Below are 19,861 nucleotides of genomic sequence, written 5' to 3' on the forward strand. Positions count from 1 at the left end.
ATATAATAACAAATTTTAGGGTCAGGGTTTGAAAAAATTTTGACTTTGACCAGCTATAATCCAGCGAGTTTATGAATTTATGTGAATAAGCTTCAATAATATTTCAAATTTATCAAATTTAAAGTTACAATTTTTTTCGAATGTTACGATTTAAAAAAATTCATTTTTTTTTTCAAATCCTGATAGCGGCCCCATAAAATTTGTTTAAAATTTTGAAATTTACGTGAATGTCATTATTTTGTACGCAAACCTTATACAAAACTTAATAATAATAATAGATTGGCGCTTACACATATGTTAGTGTTTGGCCGAGCTTCTCCTCCGATTTGTGGCGTGCGCCTTGATGTTGTCACACAAAGCGGAGGGACCTACAGTTTTACGCCGACTCCGAACGGCGAATGTATTTTTATGAGAAGCTGTTTTTCATGGCAGAAATACACTCGGAGACTTGCCATTGCCTGCCGAGGGACGACCGCTGTTAAGAAAAAACCTTTTTTCTATATTTTTTGCGATGTTGCTTTGACCAGGGTTTGAACCCAGATGCTGCGGAGTGGAAGCGCGCACTGCTTACCACTACACCACAGCGGCCGACAGACAAAACTTAGACGTTGATATTTTAAAGAGCCTCTTAATGAACATACATACATATATACTTGTGTATGTCTATAAACAAATTTCAAACTATTTTAATTGGTGCCTAAAGAAGAAAATACCTCAACAATTTCTTAAAATTTGAGTCTACAAAATTTCTAAATTCTCCGAATATCCGACGAATAGAAAATTTTTTGTCCGCGACTGAATTCAAAATTTAAAATTAAAGTTAAAAAAATGCACCTCAGCAAAATTGTTTGAACAAATTTTCCGTCCAAATACATACTAAAAACCTAAAGCCACGATTTGCAGTACCGAAACTCCAAGGGTTGAAATTTTTACAAAAGTGCAGAGAATCTAGTTAAAGTACCGCAAATTACTATTTATTTATTATTTGTGCTCAGCAAATAAAAATCTATAAGCATTTTCGTTATGTAAACTGGCGATTTTGAAGTCTTAAATACTTTAACAAATTGTTGTAAAGCCACCTTTTTGCATTCAATTGTCTGTTGATCTGGTAAAAAATCCCGATTTATCGATCCCAATATTTTGCATACTAAAAAATTTCCCCAAATATGCATCGCTGAAGAAGTTTTTTTTCTTTAAAATTTTAAACAAAATGCCTAGCAATCTCGAATATTAAGTATTGCCACTGTAGATAAAAAATGTTAAATTTCTGGGATATTCACAGGGGTATTTGAGAAATAAACGTCACTGAATATGGTTTTGAAAAAGGCGCTTTTTCCTTAAATTTCACATAGCCTATACGAAATTTAATCCAGAAGACAAAAATTAATTTTAATTAATTTTTATTTTTTAAATTTATTTTTACTAATTTTTTATTGTAATAAATCTGTACTGGCACTGATGTTTGCATTCGTTTTAAAAAAATTTTACTGGAACTTTTAGCCAACAAGAAACCACTTTCTTAACATATAATTTCACAGGTATTGTGCAGTTTTTTACTTGAACTTCGATTGCAGAATGTAAAATGTAGATACTTGGACACCAAATTCCGAATTTCAAATTCCAAATTTTTTTTAACAACATTTTTTATCATCTGGGACCCATTTGAAAGTCCTGGTACATGAGATAGCTAATTTTTTCGCTTGGAAACCTAAAAACTGTGCAGCTAATTCTAAGCGGATCATTACTGCAAATGTTCGAAAAAGTAATGGCAGTTAACTTAAAATACAATAATAAATATATGCTTGTGTATTTGTCTATTATATGTATGTAACCATGTTTTACATACATTTATTTATTTATATCTACTTTGGTTGTGTTACCGAGGATGGAGCTACATACTTTAGATTTTTAGAGGAGACTACACATACTATTTAGTGTCCGTTTATATATGTACGCATGTATATTTAAAATGCCCGCTATGTTTATACAACCAAGATTGTGATTTTACTTATAATTATGTAACTATATGTATGTACTTCATTTAAAGTTTCACGATTTGTCTAGAAGAAGTTAGGATTGTCGAAAGATTGTAAATTATTTCATGTATGTATGTATCTACATACTTCTCCCATATGTGGCATATAGTGTATGTACTGGATATAGGGACAAAGTTGTTCAAAGTAGACTAAAAAATTACATGCAATCATTTGGTATAACGCATTGGTTATGTACTATAATTTGTTTTCCTCTTTTTTTTTTCTTTTTCTTACACATATGTAATGACATAATCAACTTAAAAGATAAACAAACAGAAAACACATAAACTAACAGCAATAAAGTTGATAAATTAAATTAAAAAAATATACAGCAGCAATTTTCATAAATATACATAGAACCCATTAATTATCTTACAAATTTCGGTATGCATGTGTGTGTTTTATGTTTTTTTTTTTCATATTTTTTTATATGTATATAATAGAGAGTAATCGTTCGACTGCATAGCTCCTTAATTTTTAATAGTTATACTTATGTATGTGTTTATGTATAAATTTTTATGTTTTACAATAATGCTGAAAATCTATGCTACTCGCACTTGCGCTTTGTGTGGTGTGTATTTATGTGCGCCTTCGTAGTATGTGACCATCGTTCGCGAACGCGTTGGTGGTTTTTAAACGTTGTAAATATTAAAAATCTTGCCCACACTCTGTTAATCGATCAGCAACTCAAAATGTACGGAACCTAGTTTCTCCTTGCGATCGTGGATGATGTTGCGTGCCCATGCCTTGCATTCGACATTGATGATGATGCCGCCTGTAAAGCGAGATCAGTTTATTAGTGATTTGGACAAAAAAAGAAAAAGGGGGAAAAAAACAGAAGAGTCCGAGTAAATTAGGAAATAAATCGATTTTCCTGTTCCTTCAAAGAAATTATAGGGTGACCCAAAAACGACAAAGAATACAAAAAGTAAAAGTTTAAATTTCTAAGGAAATTTTCTTCAAAAAATTGAATTTTAGTGTAAACAAATGCAAGTTCCAAGTGTCTAAAAATTCACATTGATTTTTAATACTTTAGCTATGCAAGTGGAAGAAAATGCCCAGAACCGTAAGCTATTAAAATCCAAACTTAAAATTTTACTAAAAATTCTGAAAAAAGATTTAATTTTGATGAAACTTTCTTATTATTTAGTGGCGTATTTAACGGTCAGCATTTAACGGCCCAGTAACAGTTTGCTTCTGCTTTTCTTGGGATTAACGAGCATGCAAATATGCATAGCTTTGTATTTTTGTAAACGAGTGGCGAAAAAACGCTCCAGTCGGGTAAAATTTCCTTTATGCTACTTAAGCAACCCTGTTTACTCCGATTGCGCCTACACAAAATATATAGAAAGCTTAAAAGAGCTTTGCTCGCAGGCAAGGCAGTGCCCATTGCCGCTTTAAGGCCAATGGACACATATTCGTGTTCGAAACTCTTTTCGGTTACGTTTTTGGAGGATGGTAAATATCTACACTGATAGCCAGGCGGCAATCAGGGTGCTGGGATCGCTAATGGTATGCTCAAAACTGGTTGGGGAATGTCTGGCCTCTCTCTCAACTACCTCGGAATACTTCCAGATCAAGCTGATCTGGTTCGCAGGTCACAGAGATATCACTGGACATTGCGGGTCTGATTAACTGGCTAAGCAGGGCACCCGTGAGGCCATCACCTCGGATAGGGAGGGAATAGGAGCTCCTTTGGCAACCTGCGGTCTGCTACTGAGCAGATGGACTTACAGTCGGCTCAGCGAGTGCTGGGCAAAAACTCCGACTTGCAAAGCTGCAAGGTCCTTCTGGCCGGTTGGGGTCCGCTGGCGGTCAAGGGAGCTACTGCAGCTGGCTAAGCGCCAGCTCTCGATTCTTACAGGTGTACCGACCGCACTTCCTCCTCAACTGCCCGACTTTCGCTAGATTAATGTTTATGCAGTTCGGTGCGCATTTCTTCAACACTCCCGAGGGGCTCTCCGGAGTGGACATCAGCTGTCTGCGGAACTTTGTTGTGAGCATTCAGCGCTTCTCTTAGTTTTTAACACAGTTACCGTTCTAAAAATTTGTGTAATGTGGCATCACAATGGACTATTAGATGTTTAAGTGAGCCCCCTTCGTGGCTCTGCCACCAAAACCTAACCTAACCTAACCTACGTTTTTTGGCTCCAGCAGTTTGAAGTACTCGTATCTATTTTAGAAGCCTGTTAAGTGCCTGAGTTTTATATCTAATAGATATCTTATCTAAGTTTTTTTTTTTAAGTAATTGTTGAAATAACTGATGATCTAAGCGCAGGAACATTATGGCAACTTTATGCATTCATCAGTAAAGCCAAATGCTCTACACACAATTATCGGACTCTAAGTTTTTCAATAACTACTTAAATAAACCTACGCTTCGGTCGCTCGAAGTGCACAGCCACGAGCGGACTGAGGTAACCCTCTGAGTTCTGATAGGGATAAAAATATCCGGGGAAGCCACGAATTGGCAAGTAGTTGACTGGACCAATATTCTCTTCATCTGCGGGGTTCTCGCCCTGGCATGAGACCCAAATGGTGTTCAACTGTAAAAAAGTAATATCTTTTAGTGATTGTATATACTTTATAGGTAAAAAGAAAAGTAACACTAGTTATGCAACAGTAACCTTGTGACTTTGCGATGTTTCAATTTCAGCGATGTAAGTTTTCAAGCTCGTTGGCATATTAACCGGCAAATCCTTTGAATCATTATAGAATTCAGGTATCCAGCCATAAATTTTATTCAATTTCAAGAATACACATGGTGAACTCTTGTGATAACTGTAGTTATTCTCCTTAGTGCAAGGCTCCCACGTTTTAATGTCCACATCGCAAACTTGTCCCTTTGGTGGCGGTTGATTGTAGTCACAGTTGTAGATGTTCTGACCGCGGCCAGGTGTTAAGCCAGGCACTTTGTAGACTGCAAATAGGAAAGCGGCGAAGTTTTAGGAGAAAGTCATATAAAATAAATTAGGCGCATGTGATGTGGGCTCACCTGCCAAGAAATCATCCAACGAATCGGTCCAGTGCTTGTAGTTCTCGTGCTGCGTGCCTTTGTACCAAATCAGTGTACTTTCCACATTGTCCGCTGGCGGTAAAGGGCGGAATCCAAGACCTATTAAGAATTGCGCGACCTTAGCAACATAGTTGAGAGTGTTTATTTGAAATATTTCATCTCACCTGGATTTGTGCCGATTATGGAACTATCCAAGGTCCATTTGGGTATGCGCGGATCAAGCGTTTGAAAGAAGACCCACATACAAATGGCCACTAGTGCGGCCAACACGCCATAGAAGACTGTGTAGAATATGCCGATCTTTGCTGTGAAAAAGAAGAGCGAAAAAGCGGAATAATTAGTATTTAGTTGGTCTGTTGATACTCCAAAATAAATCTTAAATGTAAAGAGCGTGTATCTGCTAAAAAATAATTTTGCGCTCAGTTTTTCTCTGTAGCGTCAAATCACTTCCATCGTTGAGTTCCCCCAATTGCTCACAAATTGCCTCCATTAAATTAACAATACAAAGTCAATTTTTTTTTTACTGCCCATCTTAAGTGGGCATTGCGAACGCTGAGTTGTCCGCAAAAGGCGTCGACGTATTAATCAATGGCTTGTGAAGTCGACGGGGTTAAATGATTCATTAGATTTGTCTAAGCTCATTCTTTGCCCAATAATCATAATTACATTACGCAGCTGTCGTTGAGTACCAGCTGATCTGCGCGATCTTAAATGTGACTAATTCAATTTCGCAATTATTGCTTGTTAACATGAGTGAGAATTGAAGGGACCATATGTGAGATGAAATATACTGACTTGAGTATACATACTACTCTATTCGTCTATGACTCACAATCCATCGAACGAGATGATAGAGGGAAATTTTTCGAACAAATTTATGGGCAAATATTTAGAAGAGTTTTCAAGAATTTAAAATTTAGGTATTCAGGATGCACCCAGGCATGGCATTATTTCGTTCCTAATTTACCTTCTTTGATTATAACTCGACCTATGGTTGGCAAAAACTGAATTAAGTATATAAATCAATTAATGGATTATAAGATATTAATTAACCCAGACAAAAAAATATGTATCTATTATAAAGAAATTGGTACGTAAAAAATGGGGTAAACGACTACCTCTTGGAATAAATATGCCTCATGCATGAAAAATTACATTTAGTACAGACTTAAGACCTTCTGGTCTACGAAAAGGCTAAGAACAACTCAAATCCCATCCCTGTCGAGATAAAAGCATGGACAGATGGCAGCGTCAGGGCTAGAAATGAGGTAAGCCCAAAAAAGACGTGAATAATCGTAACAGAAAATAAAGTTCCGAGGTAGATTTTATATGTGTCGCTCGTTTGCTAGAGGACCGTCATAATCCAAAGAGAGCTTTTTTTTAGGTAGGTATGCAAAAATGACTGCCGTTATGTTCTACTATTTCAGGTAAGTGTTGCTTATTTTAGCGAACTAGTGGCAAAGATTATATTAAAAATTACGGCATGGACAGCGTTGGCAGAACTTCATTAAGGAAACAAGTATTTTTTACGCAAAAAAACAAAATAGACTTCAATTCTTACATAAAAATTTAATGTTACCGTTAATTTCTTCATAATCCAATTGTCGGATCTAACCCAAATTAGTATGGGACCCCTTCTGAAGCACAACCTTTCCTTTAAAAAAAGAAAATCGGTTAACGTACATAAAAAAAAAAAAATAAAAAATTCCGAAGAATTGATAACCTCCTCCTTTATTAAGGCGATTAAAAAAATTAAGAAATAATTGTAAAAACCTTAAAAAATATTTCGACAAGAATTGTAGACTGCAATATAGCGAGAGTACCAGTTTGACAGAATAAAACATAACCAAATATCATAGGAAATAAGGATGTTCTTTTGATAACGAAAGTGCTGGCAGCACATTTGTTCGAAAAAATGGTTTTTGGGCCAGAGTACAGGGAAACGCTTGTTAAATTACGCTGAAAATCGCGGTTTAATAGGTGCAAATATTAAAAATCGGGACAGTTATTCGTCCCGACTATAAAAAAAATATTCGGGCGAACAATTTTCCCAAAATCGATACTGTCCCGTCAAAATCTGCACGAATGGTCGTCGTAAGTATAATCCAACAGAGATAGATTGTCCATGGAACGAAAAACCTTAGAAAACTGTCTTATAAAGAACATAAAGGCAGTTAAATCTCTAGGGAGAGAAGATAAACTTTTACAAGACAGAAAGGTAAAAATTACTTTTTATTTTCTCAAAATCCGTTTATGCGATTTTTGGTTAAATTTTGCAAGGCACATTCATTGCACTCTCCTTTTTCGGTTACAGTAATTTCCAGTCGGGTCACTTGAGAGCTCCGTCATCGAATGAGCGCCAAGCATAGTGCGCCAAAAACCGTTGCTCACTCCCACTGATTCCCACTCATACATTCGCGCGCCCATTTCAGGTGCGGCGCGGCTATGTCACTCAACAAGTAAAACTTACGGCAACACACTACTCAAATACTACGAGCAGGCACTACTTCTGGTTTCGACAAGAAAATGTAATAAACAAAATTTAAACGTACACAACATAACCTAACCACAATGAAGTAGTTAGTATACGTATGATTCAGTGCAGCTAGCGATAGTTGTCTCCGTCTAACTGGCATTGCAAGTGGCGTTGGTTGGAAAATGACAAAAAAAGAAACAACGGTACAAACAAAAGTTGGTGAAGAATGCAGTGAGATATGGCGTGAAGTTGCCGCATAAATTCTACATACATATTTTGGCCACAACACACTTGCGCTTGGCTTAGAGTACCGTGCTAATGACCGAGGGAGGTAACTGAAAACAAACCCAAACTCTACGCAAATATGTATAAATGTTAACTGAAATGGAAACCAATGCAGCCCAAAAATATGTTAGGTACTACAACCAACGCACGTTAATGGAGCGCAGCGCTGCTGTTAGAAGTTAGGTTAGGTGAGTTGTTGGCTAAAACAATAAACACACATACATACACATGAATTTGCTTGTATTGATATAAACAAAAGTTTAATACATATGTATTTCATTGAGTAAACAAACAGTTGTTGGATACTACAATTTAGTAAAAAAAAAAATAATTTGTGTGGAATGAGCGAACGTGAGGAAGAGCCATCAAAGCGGCATTCCTTAATAAATACATATGTATATGTATGTATATGTAAACATGTAATACGAAATTGTAAAGACTGGTTTTCACTATGTCATATTTTGACACAAAAATTTGGCGACATATTTTGACATAACTTTATCTCCTTTATCCATACCTTTGCCGATGATATTATGGGCCAAAAATTGACAGATAGCCGATTTCGAAGTGCATGTACACGACCAAAAACCTAACCTGATCCAAATCAATCGATAAACCGCTTTTTGATCTCATTTGACAATGTGTTTTCACTTACAAATGCCACTGCATTTGTCATAGTGAAAACCAGCCTTAAGAAAGAAATTTAACAATTTTATGCCTTCAGTTGTCCAATGAGAGCTACATATTTACAACATGCGGCCACATACATATGGGCATACAGTGGCGAAAATATAAATAGGGAAGACAAATTTTGAATTGTGAAAATCTGAAAACAGATTCGTAATCAGCAACCCCAGAAACCCACTGGTAACGAGTTTCAACCCTTGAAAATGCTTAAAACGTTCATTATAAACGTTTTAATTTTAGTAATATTTTTTTTTAATTTGATCGCCATATTGGATGCGCCATTTTTAATTTAAAAAAATTGACTTCAGATTCGTAATCGGCGACCTCAAAAACTCCCGAGTGCGGGGTTTCAAACCAATCCAATAATTTAAAAAAAAAAATTAATCGCCATTTTGGATCCGCCATTTTAAATTTTGAAAAACTGACTTAAGATTCCTAATTATCAACCCCTGAAACCCCCTGATAACAAGTTCCAACCCATGACATCGCGTAAATCGTTCAGTAGCAACGTTTCAATTTTTGTAGTCTCTTTTCGAGAGCATATTTTCGGGCATTAGGCCCATTCTAACTACCCAAGACAGGTATGTAATTAAGGGAATGTTCCCCAATAATACCAGAGTAATTCTATGCAAAAACCACATTTTTACCTGAATTTTAACATGTCAAGAAAATAAAAAAAAAAATGAGAAAAAACCGACCAGCGCGACCTCTAAAAAAACTTAATTTCAAAATAAAAAAAAATACGTTTCTCTTTTTTTTATCCTAAATAACAATGATTTATTTATCTAATAATGAAACTTTGTCGAATTTTCCTAATTTTTGTGCAAAGTCTGAAATTTTGACTTACATGGTTTTTGTTAGACAACGAGCTACAAAGAATGCTAAAATGTCTCTTCCCTATTTATATTTTCGCCACTGTATGCACATACATATGTATGTATAAGTTTATATACATACATAAATACTATGGATTTGTGCCTTTTTCGATGACCGGGGGGTAGCAGACTTTTTAATGTGCACACTCTAATGTTGTTGCTGTTGCTGCTGTCACTGCCGGCGGTGAGCGCCAAAATATACTTGTACACAAAAATGCACCAACGCCTCAATACGATTCATCTTCGGTTTGGCAGCATGATGCGCTCTCGCATTTGCCTTAGTTCACTTTGCATGCCATATTTTATTTTATTTTTATTTTTTTCGATTTCTAAACGCTCCGATGGTAGATATTTATGGCTGTTATTTTTTGGTATTTTTTTTAGATGTTAACAGAAAATGCAAAACTTGCAAGAAAGCATATTAAAGCGGGCGTTATGTAGTAGATGAGTAGTGGGTATCTACTCTTGGAAATATTTAAGTTTTTATGCGGATTTTAATTCTAATCTCTTGGTATACTGTTACTTTTCCATACAAGTTTCTAGTCAAGCTTTTGCTGATTTTAGTGTTGCCAACTTAAAAAAAAACCTGTGCATTCCCAAGAAAAAACTGTATTTTCAAACTATTAATTTCAACTTGTGGTCAAAATAATCAGCAGCTATTTACTTTTTGTCTGAATATTTTCGTCAATAAAGAAAATTGCAGATTTTGTAGTGTGACGAATCCTGAACAGTTAGCGGAAGCACTATTTCAACCAGAAAATCTGACTGTTTCGTGTGATTTGCATACTGGTATCGTTGGACCATATTTCTTCAAAAATGCGGCTAGAGCTAACGTTACGGCCAATGGAATATGTTATCGAACAATGATTAATGATTTTTTTGTTTCAAAAGATGGAAAACATTGATCCCCAGCCGAAAGGTGGTTCCAACAGCATGGAGCTGCAGTCCATATACCGGCCTGCAAGATCATGGGACTTAATATTACTCGGCTATTTTCTGTGGGGATATGTTAATTTATTGGTGTACATAACCAAGAACAATTGACGATCAGGAAGGCTTCATTGAACGAGTTATAGCAAAAAGAAAACCTCAAAACTCTTAGAAGAATCGTTAAAAATTGTACTAATAGCTAAAAATAAAACAAATAAAAATAATTTAGTGCCAAATAAGAACAAGAATAGGTACATACGTAAGCGTACTATTTAGTAATACATGAAAGTAGAGATCTGATTGGAATCTGTTTAAGTTGGCAGTACATACATATGTACATATCTATAGATCAACTATACACTTTTTCAGTTGATCGAAAAATTACCAATAACTGTCAATATTTAATATGCATGATCGATTGCTGTTTTGCAAGTCAATATAAAATACATTTTTCATTGAAAAACAATTATCTATTTAATTGATTTTTTTATTTTCAAGTTTACACTGTAAAATTTTAATAGTCTGGCTGGGGAAAAACAGCTGTCTTTCAGCGAAAATAATTATATAATTATTCTTATTTAATTATATTTCGCCGGTAATAATAAATGTACGTGCGCTAGCATATAATAAACAAATAAGTACTTTTCACGATCGATGCTAAATTTGTAGCTTTAAGTATGCTTCCAACTTGCAAAAGCTTTTAAGTTTCAAGGTGTGTTCACTTCACTTTCTTCGTTGAGTGTGCCAAATTTCACGTAAAAACGATCATAATTTTTGTTTGTTGGCGACATATAAATAAAAATTAATGATCATTCTATATCACGCTGAAAATACTTATTACATCATTATTAAAAGCTGATTGAAGAAAATGTGAATGTGTATTTCAGAAGATTAGATATTTTGTTCTCGAGCGCACTTCAAGGTTAAACTTTTGTATTTATTTTTAGCCAAATATGGTTTTCTATTCTGACGTAGGTAAAGGTTATGCAACATCATTATGATTCAGTGCAGTATATATATGCAAAGCTTTTAATCTTGCTGTAAAACCGTGCCCCAAAGGCGATACATTTCCCATTGAAAACACATAGGATTTTTCTACAATTTACATTGGACACATTTACTTCTGAACCAGTGGCATATGGAAATGGGAGATACACATTCTTGTAGGAAATTGAACGCGCTACGAAAAGGATTTTATATGATTTTTCAATAAATTCGTTCCCTTCAAAATTATTCAAACTTGAACTTTTTTTTGTGTAATATAGAGGCAACAGACGACATATTAATTATTGTCTGACAAAAAAAAAAAATAATTTACTTAAATTTTGCAAGCGCCACACAAGAGTTGCTAAAAAAATTTATAAATTTTTACAGGGTTTTTCATGCTCTTCAGGAGACTTTCAGTAACAATAGCCAATGGTTTATTTAACCATTCTTCAATATTAACAATTTTTCATAAGTCCCTTAAAAACCCCAAAAATTTTTATTTCGAAATAAAAAAACAGGGGTATATTTTTTCGATCCTAGAGGGTGAGAGCATTAAAATTCGGATCTTACTTTTTCCACATGCATTTTTGGACCACCTTAATCTACATACATACCCCATTCTTACGTAAGCGAAATAATTGCTGAAGATGTTTTCTCTACAAGATAGAGTATTGAGAGAAAACCAAGGCTGCAAACCGGGTTTGGACTGAACTGCTGCCTTTTTCGCGATTCGAACCGAACGACGAACCGAACCGTTTTTTTTTTTGGAAAAATAAACCTAATCAAAATCCACTTGAGCATTTTTCAAGTTTTGTAATCCTTATGGTAAAACTGCTAATATTTTTTTTTTGTCTGATGGCGACTCCGTGAGTTGGCCTATGAGGAGGGGATTGAACTCCTAAGCCAAAATAAGTGTCACATTTAAATTCTGAGTATGCAGTTTTTGTCTACTCGGCTAGACTTACGATTCGTCCAAATCTTCAAAAAGTTTATTTTTTTTTTGCCTTATTTAAATAATTTATTACAAACCACTTAAATAATAGTGCCTCCTGGCTACACTGGTTTAAGTATGGATACCGTTCTTTATCAAGAGCTCCTTCAAATAATAATTTTTTAACTTCAAAAAGAGGAGGAGGTTATACATGCGTGGAATATTTTTTTTTATGTACCTTGGACCACTTTAACCGATTTCTATAATTCTTTTTTTTTTAAGAGAAGGAGGTCGCTTAAAGGTGGTCCAATACTAGTTTGGTTTAGATTCGATCATTGCGTCATGAAGAAGTTACCGGTATTCTTTAATTTTTATATGAGAATTGAAGTCGGTTTGAAATTTTGCTTAAAAATTTCTTGTTTAATTAACAAATCAAGGTTTTGATAAAGGTTATACATATTTGAATATGATCTCAATTACAGAGCCTCTTATTTTTATACACATATACAGTGGTGGCAGAAATAGTAGAAACGCCTTAATTTGACCACTTTTGGGTAGATTTCGAACCGCATACAAATGCGCATTTCAAACTTTGAAAGAAAATTATAAAAATTCAAAAAAATTTTTTTGCTTAGAAAAAAATTTTAAGTACCCAGTCTTATATATCCCATTAAATGTTAGTAGGAGGAAGTGCCAGTTTCATGTGGCTAAAAATGACCCTTGATTTTTTGGTCTTTTGTTTGGCATTTGCTTCCATATAACGAATAAAAGGAAGTTATTTTATATGGATGAAAATCGCAATACCTTTGAAAAAAAAAAAAATATCAAAAATGAGCGGTATTTTGTAGGCACTTGAAACTTACACTTTATTCTACTAAAATTAAATGGGCTATACAAATTCCTTATAACAAGACTGAAATTTTGGTGATATCTTGTTGAATTTTTATAATTTTTAAACAAATTTATGCCGGATTTCCACTAGGTATGAAATTACAAAATTTTTAATTACAAAGTTGGATACTAAAAAAGCCTGTGTGATTACGTTAAGAAAAATTTTCATTAAATTCGTTTTCACATGGCATTTTTTAAATTACATAAATTTTTTGTCATTTCATTTCTGCACTGTGCAGAAGCAGGCCGACTTTAGGGAGGTGTCAGATACCGATGCAAGGTACCTGATGAGATTCATCAGCGGCACGAAGTGGTTCAACAGGGAGGATAGTTGAACGGTGTCGAACTGTGGTAACACAATTGGCCTTCTGTCTATGACCTCAATTATGTTAGGGCGATAGGGCTGAATGTCTCATGTCGGTTATACGAACTGCCTATAAGATCTCATAGTTCTAGTTAATTTTCTGTGAGGATATTTGGTATTATACGACATACGGCAAAAGGATATTATCTTTCAGACATTCATATAACATTTCGTTTGAACTGATGTTTCTAAAATAGGAATTCTTATTACCAAGTTTTCTATAAAGTACACCTTAATATAAAAAAGATAGATGGGGTCTAACATTTTTGTATCTTTACAGAGTAGGTTATAAAACTTTATAAAAATCAAAGTAGTTGTTTCTTTGTATAAGCTATCAGGATTGATATCACCAGTTTTATAAAGTATCGGACTAGTACACACTTATGTACGTATATAGCCAGTCGACTGCATTAATGGCAGAGTCTACTTAAACCTAAAACGACGTAGCATCCAGCATCATAAATTTGAGTATTATGGAAAATTCCTAGCAGGAAACTCTCCTCGATTTCCAATTGTTCATGATTGAGTTTACTGGATTCTTGCTTCAGTTGCTACATCTCTACCTATCATTCATTTATGTTCTTCTATTCCTTAGTCATTGAAATCTTTGTTCTGAATATAAAGAACTATATTCTACTACGCCATCTAAAGTTATCGAACCATCTGTTCATCAGTCCAATGCTTCGCTAGAGTGGAAATACATCAGATCGCTTTAGTGGCTGGCTGTATTTTGAATCATTTCTCAAATTCAGTACTTCAAGGAAGCATCGCTAAAGAATATTAACTTAAAGTTAAGAATTTTGATGTATCTTCGAACGAATCTTCGAATGACACTGGAAGAAGGCAACCGCCAACCGGTTTCTCTCCAAACCAAAATTGGCGGAAATTTTTTCCAAACAACATCAAACCCCTGTACTGTCGGAAGGATAAACAATCAAAAAGAATTTTCTTTTTAGTTTGGTCTTTAAAATACTTAAGGCGTATTCACAGTTCTAGCCCAGAACTTTTCCTCCATGTGGTTGCTGTTGTATTTCTCTCTTTTTGGGAGAGCAACTGAGAAAAGTTCTAAACGCTGTTGAGTTGTCAACTCCACTTCAATCTTAGTTCTAGAACTAGAACGATGAATGCGCCTTTAGGGGTTTCGTAACTCAGACTGCGCTTTTCATAGCTTCCAAAGTTCATTGAATGGCTCGTTAGACCTCAGGGTTTGCTAACTTTTATTCTATTTTTTTTTCTTCTCTTTATCTTATGCTGAGTCCTATCTTAACTCTCTTATAAACTTACCCCACGAAGTGCGATCACGTCCCATCACAGTACCCTCTTCGGAGTTGTACAGGAATCTGCCCAACCGAAAGGGCTCTGCTTTGCGCTCGTGGAAATCCACATCCATATTGGACATCTCCATGGGCTTTGGCTTGGACATTTTTGTGTTTTGTAGTATTTATATTTGGTTTTGAGTGTGGGCTTATATTATGACAATGGCGAGCTTGAAGCTCGTTATTTTCTTTTATAATTTAACACCTTTTACACACAGAACTTTTACAATGTTACACAAATTTTTAAATATTTTGCTTTTGAGCTTTTTTTTTATCAAAGTTGCATTTATTTACATATGTATCTGTACACTTATGCAAGTTTGCTGCTGCTCCTATTTCAGTAATTATAAAACATAAGTACAAATGGTATGTAATATAACAAATATTCAATTACATTAGCTGGCAACAAAGTATGTATTCGTAATGTTTCCGCGATGGCGCGCGTGTGTTGTCAACCGATGAGGGTCACTCACTCTAGGAAGCTAACTGCAAGCAGCCAATAATGCTTTAAGACATTGCTAGACGACACCAATAGAGATTTGGAAAATTAGAATTGTACAAAAACAACAACAACAATAACACACAGCAAAGCGTTACAGTGAGAATTCTTGGCCTTTAGATTTCTTAAATCTGCTGTAAGCGATAGGCGGCGTCTTCCGAACTTTTGTCGCGTTGGCTGCCGTTCGTCGTCGCAGCCCCACTATTGAACTGACCCTCTGGCGCGATTTTCGGAATTATTATTGCCCGACATTGGATGTGAGTGTGGCGAGTGGATGTAAGGCGTTGGTTGTAAGTTTGTGTTTGTTTGTGATTGCATGCTTTTGGCCGTGAATTCGCTAAATAATTGCACTTTTAAAAGCAGCGAGCCACAAGTGCAGTGCAAAAATGCTAAGAAAAGTGCAACTGCGTCTATTTTTAATTTATAAAATAAGTATGTACATACATATTTATACTAATTTCAAAGCAAATGACGTAAAGTCAAGACATTTTAGGCGCTGCACTATGGGCCACCAAACGATGAAAAGTGCCCAATATACGAAATCTTATCGGAATGGCTTAAAACTTGCTACAAGAGAGGTTTGAAGTTTGATTCTAACGATTCAAAATGGATTATCCAATATGGAGGACAATAATGCAAAAAGTAATGGGATCGGCTTGAAACTTGTTACTCTATAATTCCTAAGCTCACTGATCACAAACGTGAAGTTACATTTCGAAAATAGGATATGGCAAAACCGTTACGACCGGCATAAAAAATACGCCTGTAGTCGCTTACATTAAATGTAGTAGGCTATTGCGAACTACGTTTTTATATTTTTTTATATTACTGTATCTTATTGATAAGAAAAAAAATACAAAAGGAAAATATTTATTATTTACTGGAAAGAAAAATTTAATTTTACTATACATTGGATTTGGTAAATTTCAAAATAAAATTGCGACCACAATATTAAGGCAATTGCTACAATATTTTACCTGAAATACTGTTTTTTTGGCTATTAACATTAAAAATTAAATTTCTAATGATGACTTTTGGCCGTTTTTGAATACCTTCTGGCCCACTGTGCGCTGCCAAAAAATAAACAAAATAAAATGAGTGCTATGCGCGTAGTGACTGCGATGTATGAGGTTTGAGTTCGGTGTATGTATGTGCAGACATACATATATACATATATTTTTTATGTTTGTAATATGCAGCGCATGCTTTTGTCAGCAACATTTGTACATACATACATACATATGTTTGTATGTAAGTATGCACAGAAAACTTTTTCATTATTTCCATTGCTTAATATTTTTGAACATATTTTTTAATTTCATGTCTTTAGTTTCTCAAAACATTTATTTTATTTGTATTATTTTTCAAATTTTAGTATAAATTTTAAGTTTGGGTATTTTTTTAATTTAAATATTTTAAGTTTTTAAAATTTTTCTTTAATTCCAGTATTTCAGATTTTTAGTTATTGTATTTATTTTGAATTTTATAAATTTTTTTAAGTTTAAAAATTTGTATTATGTGCTACTTTTATTCTTAAAATAAAGATTTAAATCGCTTGAAGTTTTTTCCGACATATTCTTGAAACGAAAATGTTAAGTTTTTGAAACTGACTTTCTACAAAAATTGTTGGGTGTGCAGTTTTATAGCCCATAAAATCGTAGTAAAAAAAAACTTCCAAGCAGCTAAAAATCGTTCTGATTTTTAACTTGTTTTGCTGCTGGTCTTTTGCGGTTTTTTTTTTCATTTAAACATGAATTTCTTATGGAAGACAATTTCTAAAAAAATAATTTTAAAAAGTTGGCAAGTTTTTTCACTTTTTCTAAATCTTGTATACAATTTGAAACTTTGATTTATGTATATGATTTGGTTATAGCATGAGCACTTTTTTATACAAAAATTAACAGAAAAAATTTTATTTGAAAAATATTGTGAGTATGTATTAAAAAAATTCTATGGTGAATACTTGTTTGAGTCACTGTATATTTCTTATGTTAAGTTTAATTTAAAAAAAAAAAAAATTATTATTTTTTTAATTTATTAAGTTTTAAAAATATGCATCTATTAAAATTTAAATCTTAAATCGCCTTTTAAATTTTGTTTTTTTATTACTTTTACATATTCTTGATTTGTTTTTCAACGGACGTATATTATTTTATATATTTTTTAATTAATATCTTTTTAAATAATTTTGTATTTTTAAAATAAATAAAAAAATTAAACAAATAATTTTGCTATAAAATTTTAAATCGCTTATTATTATTTTGATTTTTTTTGTTATATTTTCATAATTGTTCGACTTAGTTTTGATTTAAATTTTTTCATATTTAATTTAAATTTTCAAATTAAATAAATGTTTTAGTATGCTTTTCAAATTTTTCAATTTATATATTCTTGATTTATTTTTTTGTCAGGTTAAATTTTTCCAACTTATATGTTTTTTTAATAATTTTGTACTGTTAAAGTAAGTAAAGAAATTTTTTCTCTTTTACAAAAAATTTGAAATCGTTTGGTGTTTTTTGAATTTTTTAGTATGTTTTCCTAATTTTTCAATGTAATGTTTTTTTTTTTCATATTAACTTTGAATTGTGTTCTCATATTCAATAAACAAAATATAAATTTTTAATTAGCTTAACTTAAGTTAAGCTTTTCTAATTTTTTAGTTATTTTTTAATGTACATATATAAATATGTGGGTACCTACATACATATGTATGCATATGTATTTTTTTGCTAAATTAAAACTTTACAATAAATATTTTTTTATAAGTTTGCACTTTTAAAATAAGTAAAGCGTATCTATTTTTGTTAAGATTTTTTTTTCTTTTTTACATAAAATATTAAATCGCTAACCATCTTTTTATTAATTTTTGGTTATATTTTCCTAGTTTTCAAGCTAATTTTTCATTTGAATTTTTATATTAAATGGTGATTGGTTTATTATATTTAATTTTAATTTTTTAATAAGCTTAGCTTGCTTAGTTAGGCTTTACTAATTTTTCAGTTTCTTGATTTATTTTTTAGTGTACGTACATAAGTAGGTACCTACATACACATATTTTTTTGGTTAAGTAAAATTTTTTTATTTAATATTTTTTTTTTAATAATTTTACACTTTTAAAATAAGAAACGACTATTTTTCTTTGGAATATTTTTTCTTTTTAGATTAAATATTATCGCTTGTTAAGCATTTTTTATTATTTTTTTAATTATATTTTTATAATTTTTCAACTTATTTTTGGTAAACTTTTTTTCATATTAAATTTTAATTATTTTTTAAATTAAATTTAAACCTTTTGATAAGCTGGAGTTTTTTAGTTATGTTTTTAAATTTGTAAAATTTTTATTTTTGATTTCGTTTTTGGTTAGTTTAAATTGTACAATTAATTTTTAGTTGCTTAATTTTTTAGTTTGGAAAAATTTTATGACGGTTTATACTTTATTAGGTATAGGATTTTAAATCGTGTGGCGTTTTTTGTTACTTTTAAATTCTTTAATTTATTTAATTTGCAGATACATATACTTTTATTGTTGATATATTAAGTTTTTTTGAAAGTTAAAAAAAACAGTGTTTTAAGATTTTTGTTTTTTTTTCATATGTATGTATAGATAAATTTTGTTTTGGTTATCTTTCCCACTTTTTCATACAGTTTTTTTTTTTATTGCCGCACTCTTCTTACTTTCACGCTTTTATTAGCAGCAAGTATTTTGGCAAATATTTCAATTATTCCAAATATTATCACGGTTCACGGGTGTTATCGCACTTTGCTCTCACCTGCAGGTGCTGACTAAGTTTAAGCTTACTTTTTTCCACTCCCGCTCAATATAGTCAAATTTGAAGCCCAAGACTCTAGCTGCCAAATACTTAGCAACGCCAGCAGAAATACACAAGACGAAATAGTCCCCAGCCAATTCAAGTGAAGTTTTCCAATGGCTTGAAGCAGAGAGCACACCAAAACGGCGACGACACAACCACACCTTTTTTCTTTAAAGTTTTAATTCACGTACATACGAATGCACAAACGTGGTTTTGGGAGTACGTACGTACGTATGTATGCACGTATTTAGAAGAGAGTTAAGCGAGGAGAGCTTTCTTAGCTAAATCAAAAACACAGGCTTGGCTGTGAAATTGCTTGAAGACGTACAAAGTATAGATGTACATATGTACATATGTGTGTGTCATATACATGCATATATTTGTACACACTTTTTTCTAGCACAGCATTTTGCTGACTTTAAATAATTTCGTTTGCAAATTTTTGCTGCACACACAATTGTTAAATTAACACCATTTTTATTTTAAATATTTCATTACAAACTTTAGCCAGTGATTTTTTTTTTCTCAATAAAAAATGCATTAGTTTCGAAATGCGACCACCAATTCACAAAGCCAACCTCCCGTAAAGTAAAAAACACACTGAAAAACGTGTAGTCAACCTCAACACAATAGGGCGGCAGGCAGGCAGCTGCTGTGGTTCTGTTTACTGTTGGCGGCTGTGAATGACTGCCAGCAACCCCGCTTAGAGTGTAGCTCGCGCGCCCGTCTCAAAACAAATGCTCAACTCGATTGAA

At 33.1% G+C, this 19,861-nt stretch overlaps 2 protein-coding genes across 14 annotated transcripts in view; one reads left to right on the top strand and one right to left on the bottom strand.

Annotated features, from left to right (window-relative positions):
• The window catches only part of LOC118735599 (uncharacterized protein KIAA0513), a 150,451-nt gene that overhangs the window by 105,040 nt on the left and 25,550 nt on the right, over window positions 1-19,861 (top strand). Inside the window, exon 9 of one of the 3 annotated variants that reach the window (XM_036465432.1) lies at window positions 7,485-8,001. The exons of the other annotated variants lie outside the window; for them this stretch is intronic. Within the exon in view, the coding sequence (XP_036321325.1) occupies window positions 7,485-7,598 (114 nt within the window). The 3' untranslated portion in view covers window positions 7,599-8,001. The remainder of the gene's footprint in view (window positions 1-7,484; window positions 8,002-19,861) is intronic. 3 annotated transcript variants of the gene reach the window in all.
• On the bottom strand, window positions 1,810-19,820 carry LOC118735601 (sodium/potassium-transporting ATPase subunit beta-2). Of its 11 annotated transcripts, none has more exons than XM_036465440.1 (8): window positions 19,609-19,820; window positions 15,189-15,312; window positions 14,763-15,126; window positions 5,217-5,357; window positions 5,032-5,151; window positions 4,664-4,956; window positions 4,414-4,582; window positions 1,810-2,811 (listed from the first exon to the last, which is right to left on the bottom strand). In XM_036465440.1, the coding sequence occupies exons 3-8, from the start codon at window positions 14,899-14,901 to the stop codon at window positions 2,708-2,710; spliced, it is 966 nt and encodes a 321-aa protein (XP_036321333.1). In that variant the 5' UTR covers window positions 14,902-15,126; window positions 15,189-15,312; window positions 19,609-19,820; the 3' UTR covers window positions 1,810-2,707. The 11 variants fall into 11 exon arrangements, with proteins under 11 accessions (XP_036321333.1, XP_036321332.1, XP_036321338.1 ...); XM_036465439.1 differs by having other exon boundaries at window positions 19,605-19,820; XM_036465445.1 differs by having other exon boundaries at window positions 19,727-19,812.

This window comes from Rhagoletis pomonella, unplaced genomic scaffold, assembly GCF_013731165.1.
Source record: "Rhagoletis pomonella isolate Grant_MI unplaced genomic scaffold, Rhpom_1.0 Rhpom_scaffold_00003, whole genome shotgun sequence".
NCBI classification, from domain to species: Eukaryota; Metazoa; Arthropoda; class Insecta; order Diptera; family Tephritidae; genus Rhagoletis; species Rhagoletis pomonella.

What these genes read in the sequence shown, in the direction of transcription:
- LOC118735601 (XM_036465447.1), bottom strand. Translation starts at nt 14,901, where the DNA reads ATGTCCAAGCCAAAGCCCATGGAGATGTCCAATATGGATGTGGATTTC. An exon ending in AAACATCGCAAAGTCACAAG is followed by an intron (nt 4,583 to 4,663) that starts GTTACTGTTGCA and finishes ACTTTTTTACAG; the next exon opens with TTGAACACCATTTGGGTCTC. An exon ending in GCACTTCGAGCGACCGAAGC is followed by an intron (nt 2,812 to 4,413) that starts GTAGGTTTATTT and finishes CTCGCTTTACAG; the next exon opens with GCGGCATCATCATCAATGTC.